Source organism: Toxotes jaculatrix, chromosome 10 (assembly GCF_017976425.1).
Source record: "Toxotes jaculatrix isolate fToxJac2 chromosome 10, fToxJac2.pri, whole genome shotgun sequence".
NCBI lineage: Eukaryota > Metazoa > Chordata > Actinopteri > Toxotidae > Toxotes > Toxotes jaculatrix.
The window spans coordinates 18,039,436-18,051,307 of NC_054403.1; the positions used below are offsets into that span (position 1 = coordinate 18,039,436).

The 11,872-nt window shown below is 42.1% G+C and overlaps 1 protein-coding gene across 1 annotated transcript in view; it reads right to left on the bottom strand.

The window, feature by feature from the left end:
- The window catches only part of kdrl (kinase insert domain receptor like), a 41,722-nt gene extending 33,975 nt beyond the window's left edge, over nucleotides 1–7,747 (bottom strand). Inside the window, exons 1-2 of the mRNA XM_041047961.1 lie at nucleotides 7,203–7,747; nucleotides 998–1,088 (exon numbers count right to left, since the gene is read on the bottom strand). Coding sequence (XP_040903895.1) covers nucleotides 998–1,088; nucleotides 7,203–7,263 — 152 coding nt within the window. The 5' untranslated portion in view covers nucleotides 7,264–7,747. The remainder of the gene's footprint in view (nucleotides 1–997; nucleotides 1,089–7,202) is intronic.
- Nucleotides 7,748–11,872: the final 4,125 nt, after the last annotated feature.

Below are 11,872 nucleotides of genomic sequence, written 5' to 3' on the forward strand. Positions count from 1 at the left end.
ACAGAAGACAAGAGTGGGACAGTATTAGATGAACTGGAAGACAAGGTCAGTTAAATAAGGTCACTCAGCTTTGATAATACACGATGAGGAAAATGTACTATTAAATATGTTGGATTTGACACATCAACATTACATTGGTGTTGATCTGCTCTCTGTAAACAAAGCGCTGCATAAGTTGGATCTATTTTGAGGGGAAGTGTCGCAGCTGGCCATGACCTTACAGGCTTTTTAGTTCAGGGTGGCAGCAGCTGCTTCTCCCCTTGGGACTTTTTGGCTCAATGTTCATTTTAAGTTTATTTTGAGTTAATCTTGAGTCATCCGATAACTTGAACTTTCACATGGGAACATATTTCCCTTGAATGATGTGCTCAGCTAACACATTCTTTCCACACAGAATCCATTTTAAAACCATCATTAAAGAGATCCCAGAGGAACATCAAACATGTTTTGCATACCACTGCCTTTGCCTGCAGAATTTTGGGTCAAGCAACCTCCAGGTCCTATCCAGTGACAGAAAACAAGTCAGTACTACATGGGCCAGGCATTTTAGCATATGGCCTTGTAGGGAAGCATTGTATTAGATAGACGAGTTTCTAAACATTCCTTGCGGGCCTACAGAATGATGCAAGACTCTCTAAATTCTTAACAAATGTGAACGCAGCACACTTGGGTCCCACCACCCCTAAAGAAAATTGCAACACACTGATAAATGTGGACCACCACCACTGCTTCCTGTCAAGGTTTGTCCCAGTCTCTTTCTATCCACCAAGTGCCGTGAGGACCAGGCATGTCCAGCTTATTTTCCCCCTGGCTGTTCTGTCATATAATAGGACTAGGGTCTAAACGTTATGGAAGTGACCGTTCAGATACAGACCCTTCTCCTCCTGACTGACCTCTGATAACTGACCAGGACAGGGCAATAGTCATAAACTCCTTTGAGTGAAATTTCTACATTAATCAGGAATTTACATTATTCATCACTGGCTATTTTACATACCTGCACGTGAGCTTTAACAAATGATTAACATGAAACATGAGGGGATTCCCAGCGGGCAGAATCTTTGGTGAGTGCTCTCTGTCCACATGCCCTGTTGAAAACACACACAGACACACACACACACACAGAGACAGAAACAGAAACAGACACACACACAAACATAGAGCACTTAGGAACAAAGAACAACAAACCTCCATATTTACAGCATCTCTTTAACAGTGTTCTTTCAGTCACTATCACATTAAACAGTACAGTGGAAAACATTGTTGGAAATTCCCATGAATCACTTCAGCTCTGTTAATGTGGGTTCACTTTGTGCTGATCTCCTCCTGTCTCTTATGCAAGTGCACACTATGAGAGCACTGGGGGTGTTTCCGTTGCCGGGAGGGCAGGTTGCTGAATGAATAGTGGCCTGGGATGAGCAGAAAGAAAGAAAGAAAGAAAGAAGGAGAGAAAGTGGAATAATGGGAGGAAAGGGACAATGTGGAGAACAGCTGTGCCACTTTGCCACTTTCAAAGGTCAAACCAGTCAGAACCACAGAGAACCCAGGCAGACCCTGATGTGTCTTTGCACGAGTTTCCTGTAAATCAACCGCTCAACCTCCTTTATTTAGTGGGTGCTCCCTTCCTCTCTTTTTGTCTTTTTTTCATTTACCATTGACCTTGCCCTCTAAATTCTATTATTACATTATCAGGGGGAAAATAGGAGGTTGCGATGCTGGATTCAAAGGTGGCCTGTATTTGGTGTACAGCCAGCTCTATCTGTTGAGAGGTCTCTCTAACAGCGTTCAACATAGGAAACACAGTGATTCTCCCTGCTGTCCAGGAGGTGTCATGGTCCCATATGTGATTTCCTTCTTTTCACTGAGATCCCTGAACAGCTTGTCACTGTGGTCAGAAAACAAGTTTATTAAGTCAACCCTCCAAATATGACAGCCTTCAGGGAAACCTTTATTTGTAGCACGGCATAAAGAAAGACAATGGAGTTACACAACCAGTGTACTACCAGGCTGACATGCTGACACATGAACGAGTTGATGGACACACACGCATGTACATGCACATGGAAACTCATGAACGTAGAAAGTACACCTGCATTTATAAAATGCTAACACACACATTTGCCTAGTATTTGTCTATTATTGAGAACAGCTGTTGTGCTAAGAATGAGCTGACGTTGCCAGTGTTGGCAGTGGCACTCAATATTGACTTCCTCACAAAATATTACAACATCATTGTTTTATTGTCCAAGGTTATGCAGAGGGGAAGGGTTGTGCCTCACACACTTTCATGCTGTGATACCACGTGCTTTCAGCTGTATATTAGATTAATAAAAATTGTGGTTCCTGACCTTAATAAACAATCACACAACCACAATTTACAGGTTAATAACTTTCTATTGTTGGTTTCTCTGTAGGTGTCGTTATTTTGACTTATGTCAAACCAACGCATGCAAGGGCTGGTATCTGCTTGTACACAAAACCACCGAAACCACCAAAAACATCATCCTGACCTTCAATTGCACGGGCACTGGGAGTTCATTTCTTAAAAACTGCCAATTTTTTCCTGTATTCTCCTTAGTAACTCGCTACAGATGGATGAATCAGCAGGGCCCCCCAACAGCCCACTAAAAGCCAAAAAAGAAAACACCCCATGGTTGTCTCTCTACACCCACACCCTCAAAACTCCCATGTGCCCCAGTGCCTGCCCAACACTGACCTCAGCAAGCGTCCCAACACCCTTAACCTCCCGCAACAGCTGTGTGCTGCATTCCTCCAGCAGATCGCTTAAAAAAAGCCAGAAATTGTGCTTATTGTTGGTTCAAAGAGCCCTGAAGCTGGTCCTCATTAAGACCCATTAAAAAGAGGACAGGAATGGAACAAACAAATTTACTCAGTCAACTGATGACCAGGTCTTGAGCCAGTGACACCGCATCAAACTGATCATTCACACAAGGCCAAGTTAACTAACATTAGACCTGGATCACATTTCTATGTCCTTGTCCTCACTTGTCATTGATGAAGGGAAGTGGCACAGGACACAGTGTTTGGAAAACATTTGTGGAGCTGTAGGTTCATTACCAGTCAGGAAATAGACTGAAAATTCAAACAGCGACAGATTTCAGGATCTACTCTACACAACTCTGAAATGTTTGTGCCTCAGAAAATGCTATCTAAATATTTGCTCATTGAGAACAGCCAAACAATGACAAAAACTAAAGGAGTTTTTCAATTAATCTAAGCCAGAGCTTCAGCACTGCAACTGAAATTCTTGACCCAAGACTCCCCTGCTTGCCTTTCACCAAATGTCTTTTTAAAGGTAAAGGGTCATAAAAGAATGTAATGTTATTTATTATCAGAAAAATAGCATGAATTTGGTGTATTATGATGTAACATGTTGACAGATATTCAGATAGTCTGAGCACAACAATGGTGAGATAAACTGAGAAAAGAAGTCCATAAGAGTGAAGTGCTGTTGTTGGTTGAAATATTATTATACTTCTTATTGGTTACCTGTAATTCTGGACTGATTTGCAGCCCTTTGTTCTAATCAAGTAACTAATGCACAGAGTTACTGTTTTACAAAAATGTTACAGAACTGAAGGATGAGGATACAACAAATTGATGAAGTAACAAGTAATATGTGACCACCAACGAAGAAGCAGAGGGAAAAGGAGGTGGTTCGTGTTAGCTGTTGTGTAATAAAAAAATACCACTGTTACTATGTATGAAATAACTGTACTGTCACTGTATTGAAGCCCTTAGAGTGTTTGGCATAATGTGCGGAATTCCCTTATCTTTTGCAGTGAGACCACTTAATTCACTTGCCTGTACTTCCCATCCCGCCACGAAACAACGCAACTGTCTTGAGAGTCAGGCGACTCTTTTTTTTGGTGTTTTCAAGGTAAAAGTAACAATACAGAATGATGATTGTAGTTCTGTGATGACAAAATACATAAAAAAGGGCAGAGAGGGAATTACAAAAGAGTTGACAAAAGAGTGCAGGGCCAGTGGTGGTGAATCACCTTTGCCGTTTGCCTTTGACCATGGCAACAGGAGCAAAACAGTAGCGAATGATCACCAGTCTGAGAGATAAGCTTCCTGTCCTGGTGCAAAAGGATAACACTCGATCCTTTAAGCGTGCAGATAGTCTAATGATTATAATCATCATTAATGATGCAAAACAATATACTATACATAAACGGATGCATGTGTCTGACTGATAAGTTAAAAGTGACCATTCAAAACAGATTTGCCACTACTCGACCTATTAAGGAACTGGACTGAAAATCAAAGTTAGATGCTCTATACCCACTACGTCTGAATTTAGTTAAAGAATGACACTTTTTCATAGTGTGATGGCTTCATGCCATGATACTGCAGCTACAGTCCTGCTGCTAAAGTGTTCTGTGCCAGTTACATTTCATACTATGTTGCCTTTAGGTTGAAACTTTCAAGACAAACAGAGACAAATTCACAAGTGGCTCAAAACTCTAGTAGCACAATTACGACACCAAGCTGAAACCATTGCCAAGGCTCGGAACCACCTGCCAAACTGAGGTACCACGGCCACTGCTTTAGCTGTGCTACATGTGTCCTGGCGCATTCTCTCATACAGAGCCCTTCTGAAGCCCTTCCACTTTGCCAACTGCAAGGTCAAGACAACAGTTAAGGAGAGTGCCTTTTTTTATTACCCATATATTAGCCTTGGGAGATTTAGAGGCAAAATGCCCCAAATGACTCCTCTTAAAAAAGCAAAATAAAGGAACATCTGGCCATGATGGGTGGCCACTCCAGGTTATATAAAGTTGAGTAGAGCCAACAAACAGGAATCTCCTGCATGAGAGTACTAAATTGTAAACCCAGAGGATTCCTGTTCCATAATGTATGATTAAGATGAGCAAGCAGACAGAAGCTCCTTGAAATTGAAATCTCATGCTGGATTCAAAGAAAATATATTGCTAGCTCAGGGTGGATATGCCTAGTAGGGCCCAGATGCTGCAATCATCCTATAAGCATAGCTACACAAAGCAATTTGTAAAGTTAAATATCCCAATCCAGGTGAGTGTGTGTGTATGTGGATGTGTTTTTCTTGTACTGCCAGCGAGCAACAAGTCCCCATTGCACTTGGTTGACCTTTCATCACTCCCATTTTCCACTTCATCTCAAGTATCTGAGCAGGAAAGAAAAAATGACTCCAAAACAAATTAGACACAAGATACACTCCCTCTGCAAGAAGGGCTGCTTCAAAAGAAACACTATCCACATTGTAGAAAAACAAAATGGTTGATTGATAGGTTTTGATTTCACTCATCCCCTCAATCATTACTTGTTTCAACCATCACCTTCCTTCACCGTTTTCCCTGAGTTTGGCCGGTGCCCTAAAATACCACGAACTAAAGCAGCAAGTTCTAGATATAGAGTTACTGTATGTAACTCTACACTAACTCTATATGGCATCTATGAGGTTTACAAACACTGTTGACTGCAATTAATATTATTGCATCACATTCCTAGTGATATGCATAAGCCTTAAATTCAATATTCATTACACATACCTATTTAAATAAATCTATAATGAAAGCATCTAGTCACAAAGAGCAGCAAAAACATCATCTCTCCCAGCCTGAGCTGTTATGCTTCATTTAAATTGGTGTCACAAAGCAAAACACTTGGTCTGTGCTCATTTTTGAACAAGAAGCAGCTGCAAGTTAAATACGAAGAAAATATCAGAAAGAACACAATTTTTTTTAGACAGAGCAATTACCATTTTCCTCTCAACCAGCGCTGTAATTACTAAGACAAAGACTGTTAAAACATGTCTCAGTAAAATGGTCCTCTATCAATGTCTCTCTGTAATTCTGATAATAAAGTTAATATTGTGACACTGTGGTATCACAGACAAGATGCAACATAAATCTTCATTTTGGTGCTTAACATGCCTTATTATTATATCTTTACAGCTTTGTGCCATATTTACCACAATAAGCCTGTTACACAAAGACAGCCTGATGCACCATCAATAACTAATGGTTCTACCAGGTAGCTCCAATGCAGAAACAATTCCCTCCTTTCCTCCCTGCCATTGTCTTGCGGATGGAGTTTGACATAGCTCAATATGAGCACAAGGAGCTCCGGGAAGAAATCTTTGCTCAGGTAGCGTGTCACATTTCCGTGACCTTTACTAGCCAGAACAATTCCAGGCTGTCTCTTGCCCCTACGTCCGCTTCCTCCTTGTGTCTTTCCCACGCTTTGTGTGTGGACAGTGAAGGAAATCTACTTAAAAACATTGCAGACAAAGCTTCATGGGTTAAAAGTGTGTATGAGTGTGTGTGTGTGGTTGGGGGTAGGGGGTGAATGTGAACAGTATTTCCTTTGTTTGGATAGGCTGTTTATTTGGAGATGATGAGGAAGACTTACTGTGTATCTCAGTGGCATTCTAGACCTGGCACAAGGTGGAAGAACATCCACCTTTTAAACACTGTCTTGTTTTTGTGGTTAGTGACACTGAGACAATGAAGCTGATTGTATTGTCAGAAAAAAAAAAACATACATTCTCTTCCCCAAATGTTTAATCCTGCTCACCCACATGTGACAATTGCTGGAACAAATGTTTTTCATAATATATAGCAAAAAGGCTTATTTGCAATTTCTTCAGAATATCTTAGAAAATAAACCTAAATCAATCCAAATCGAAATTTCATCAATGAAATCAGTCTTATAGTACAATATAAAGTGTGCACAACTGTAATAATAAACTGTCAGAGTCAACACATTTTTATTAACTTGTCAATAATTACCAATTACAACGGGACAGGACTACCTCTAGTGGCTCAAGTGAAAACTGCAGGTCCAATGACAGCCTTAAACTGCTACCGCGGAATTTTTCTACATCCTACAAGCATGCAAACTGAATATTCTACCGTCACATTCATACATAATTAAAAATACTCCACAAAAGTTAGGGTCCAAGAAGAGGCAGATTGTTATAATACTTAGAAGAAGAAGAGGAAGAAGAAAAAGAAGCCACTCTGTATTCCACCTCCTAGTAACTGAGCTGATTATGTGAGATATTTGTATGTAGTGGTATGTCAGCCATTCACTGAAACGAATCAAACTGTGCGATGTTAAAACTGTCTTCTTTCATGCATAAAACTCTGCTGCGCGTAAATAACTAATCTGCATACGCATGAATGAATTCTTACCATTTGTGAGTGATGAACAACACAAGATGACAACGACCAATTTGAAGCCGTCGGAGACCATCCTGTCAACTCTCCACCAAAATCTAAACCGCGTGTTAGAATAAAGTAACAGATAATCGCTGGCAGACGCTTAAAGCTCCGGGTGACTGACAAAAGTTTCTTCTAAAAATGAGCAAATCTGTCTTATTTTTCTTTTAAAAACGGTATTGTAAATCCACAAAACCCTCAGGTGTATATGCAAAAAGCGGCAGTGATTCTCCGGTATCCCATGACGCGTTTTGCAGGGGAGCTCTCCTGCGCAGCTGGGTTGTCCAACTCCCGATCCCGCTATGAGGAGCCGGATGTACCGCTGTATGCTCCGGGCAGGTGCTCTCGAACAAAGAAAAAAAATAAAAGCTAGATGAACGAAATTTAAGGGATGGTGAAAAACAAAAAGTTGGGTGAGCGGTATTTTCAGTTTGTAACTGGTACTGTCTGGTATGGTCCTAAAAGGCTGGATCAATCGGCTCCTGCCTTACATGCGCGCCTTGGACAGTCTCTCCTCCCTTCTGCCTCCGCGCAACAGATCCAGTCCACGCGTGAGGCACTTTTATAGACACAGGAAGGATGCAACGTCACTTTTTGAGGGGTCACACTCCGATCTACAGCATTCCGAGGAGGAGATCACGAGTGATAAATGATTAAGCTTCCATCGATATCCCGCGACACATTTTGTGTATGCTACAGAAATCACAGGAATTTTATTTTGGAAAACTCCAATCTAAAGGCATCCAAAATAAGGGGCATATCGCCAGCATTTCTGATACAAAGCAGGTCTGATTAATGTCAATATCGCCTTACTGTTTTCTAAAAGACAACTTGAAGTTAAATTATAAGTTCCCCCCCCCCCCCCTTGTATGTAACCCTCCCTCTGATAAAATCAGTCTGTGTAACTGAGGTTAAAGGTAACAGAGGTTATCTTGTCTTATCTGAATCTATCTGCCTGAGTGTTTAGAATAAACATTTGCTGGATTTATTTTTAACTTAAGAAACAGGATACGCTGCTTTTTATATCAATGTAAATAATCCTCTTTTGTCCAGCAGTACCCTGCAGTGTGTGGATGTGCTGCAGACTGTTTTCTTTTATCACCACAACAATTACTCTGCTGCTGTAGGTCATAGTAGCGGGCATTGTAAATAAGAACATCCTGCCCTCACCTTTCCGCCAACATCAGGACTGAAAAGCCACTATTCTGGGGACTGGATCTGGAATGTAGGTGCACCGTGGATGAGGGCCAACAGTGGTGAAATGTCATGAGCAGCACTCTTCAATCGCTGTGGCATGAAAACAGTAAAATGGCACAAGAACAAGGGAAACAATTTATAATGTCCCAGTTGTGGGAGCCCTTTTGCTCTCTGGGATTCTGAGACAACACAGGCACAAGTCAAAAATTCAAAGATTTCCTACACACTATCAGCATTTTAGTTCACTGTTGCCAAACATAGTTTATACAACACAGTTTGTGTTTGTGTATTTTTTTTCCCTCTCTAAACCATGTCTAAATAATCACAAACATATCACAAACATATCACAAACAGAAAGAAACAAACAGGGGATAAAGCGCTAGAAGAAACTGGTTTAAGCTGGGAGACATGGAATGTGGGATAAAATCCTGGTCCTGGGCAGTTATAGCTTAACAGCAGATGGGTTTATAATGCTATCAACGGGACCGATGTAACGAGGTGAGAGTTTCTTGGACTCAGTCTTTAAAGGAATAGGATTAGAAGAGAGCCAAACTTTCTGACCTGGTTCGTATGCAGGGTCCGGGATCCGATGATATGACACGTCTGTGATACTCTTGTTGGCATCTGCTGAGCAGAACAAGTCTGGCTGGTGGCTGGTGGATACCTGTTTGACAGCCAGAAGTTCCCTGTTGCATCATAGTTTTGTTCTGCAGCTGATGCTTTTCAGGAGAAACAGGCAAAGAAAACAGGGATGAAGATATTAGTCTGGATCTGAGTGTTGCGATAATGCCACTCCTACCCTGTGTCTAGTGTAGAGTGTCTGATGCATCTACCTCTAAAATAAACTGACATGACGGACGTTGCTGAAACCCGACAGGGGACTGGTGAAGAAACTCTTAAACTGTGCAAACGCTTGGTCAGCCTCAGGGGTGCGGGTGATCGGAATTAAGGAGAAGGTGAATCTAGTGAGGGGAGTGGCCAACCTGCTGAAGTCCTTGATAAACCTGCGGCAGAAGCTGGAAAAGCCCAGAAACCTCTGAAGCTGTTTGCGGGTGACTGGCGTGGGCCACTCAGCTACCGTCTTGATCTTCTCTGGGTCGGTCTCGACGATCTATCCCAGGAAGCTGACTGTCTGGGTGTGGAATTCAGGAGTTTGTTCTCCAAGAGCTTCTGTGGAACCTGGCAGACAAGAGAGATGTGTTCAGACATATTCTTAGAGATATTGAGTAATGTCATCAAGGCAGACAAAGATGAGGTGGTTGAGGGAAATCTCTTATTACATTGTTGACTAAGGCCTGGAAGACTGCAGAAGCATGGGTCAGTCCAAATGGCATCACCAGATGTCATCCACTCATCACCTCCCCTAATCTGCACAAGATGATATGTGCTCCTGAGATCTAGCTTCATGAATACAGTGTCACCTTGTAGGGGCTCAAAAACTGAGGTGATTAGGGGAGATGGATATTTGTTCTTAACAGTGATGTTGTTTAAGCTGTGGAAGTAAATGCAAGGGCAGAGAGATTTATGTTTCTTAGCGACAAAGAAAAACCCAACACCAAGAGGAGAAGAGGAGGAATAAACAATAGCTCCAGGAAGCAAACCTATGGCACAGTCATAAGGACAGTGAGCAGGCGACTAGACGGCAAAATGCTTGCTGAATACCTCCCCTAGGTCACGATACATGGCAGCTGTGGTGGTTCAGGACTGGATGTAGTAACAGTGCCCTCTGTAGGACATAAAGCTGACTGCAAGCAGTTTTAGCAACAGAAAGAGCTCCCGCTTGTTATTCTCTCAGTAAACAACTCAATATGAGTTCTATGCTGTTTTAACCAAGGATGGCCCAGTACCAGTTGCATCTTTGGAGCTGAAATGACATTAAACTGGATTTTTTTCCCCCAGTGATTTCAGACAATGCTAATCTAACTGGGATAATGCTATGAGTAACAAGGGGCAAAAATGTTCCATCAAAGGCATTAGCTATGAGACGGGATGCTAATGGTTCCAGGTCAATTCCAGACTGAATGGCCAAATCACAGCCAATAAAATTCTTAAATTAAATTCTTGTCCAATCTGATACCTAGAGAAACAAGAGGTTCTGGGATATTAGGATCATCACATGAAGCCAATTCATGCTTCAATTGTTCACTTAGACCTTTAACAAACACCCCCTGCAGTGCCTCATCACCCACTGGGACTCGGCAGACAACATCCAAAAACCCACAGAGTAATCCACCACACTTCTAGACCCCTGCTGCAGATTTAAGAGCCATGTTACCACAATGACCAGGATGGTCAAATTCAGCTTTCATGTTAGAGTGCTCACCAACCTGCTAGCGTTTACTGCCTCAGCCCAGGCCAATGACCTACCACGGAGCATTGTAGAAGGAATTCTCAGAATTTCTCTAAATCTCTAGTGAAAGGCTCTGAGTCTGTGGAGTATGACTCTCTGGCTGGTGAGGACACAGGTGGTAAAATCATTACAGCCTGTTGAGAAGGCTGCACGGCAAATGTAGACAGGGATACAGAGAAGGCTGGCAGTGTAAGTAGAGAGGTTAGCAGAGAGACTTGGTTACTTAACTGGGTTATTTGATTAACCATGGCTTAATTGTTATCTGAGAGAGTCAGAAATAGCTGTTTGTGTTGGCCCAGTAAAATTGCTTGGCTGGAAATCACTCTTTGCATGCTTGAAGTGTCCTGGTCTGAGTCTACTCGGTCTATACTGAGGCTCATTGTGTTAATCTCACTGCAAACTCAGACTCAGAGACGTGAGTTCAAACAAAGATGGTTACCTATAATGTTAGTTATGGAGGGGATCTCTTTGAGGGAGCTAGACAGGATTGTAGGTAGGAACCAGAGCTGGAGCAGAGCAGGTTGAGGCGAATCTCCCCTAGAACAAGGGCTGTCTGCAGACTGGAGCGAGCAGAACAGTAATCTCTCGTTGGTACAGAGGGCAAGGAACTGAGTGTGGCAGGCAAACCAAGAAGCCAGGGAGTGATGAACACCAGCAAAAATATTCAAAATAAAAAAGCCAGTCAAATTCTATACCACTGAGGCACACAGAATGAACTGGCTAAGAGTGGAGCGAAGAACTGGGGTTTATATACAGCAGTCTTCAAGTGGAGCTGATGAGGGGATTGGCTGCAGGTGTGCAGGAGAACTGGCAGGAGTAGGAAACTAGGTCACCACGTCCAGGCTGAGACAGACACACACATACAAATACAAACAGAGACAGAGATGAGAGGGGACAAACAAGAAACACAAGGGAGGGGGAGAGCAGCAGAAACACTAGGAATGAGAGAGAGAAATTGCCAAACCATAACAATGTCTGGGTGGCTAGAAAGAGTGTACACAAAAAGTTAGCTCTCTTCTGCATGGTTTATTCCAGAAAAGGGACATAATAGACTTATGTGTTTGATTATTTTGTCTCTAAGCCTCAATGAGACGGT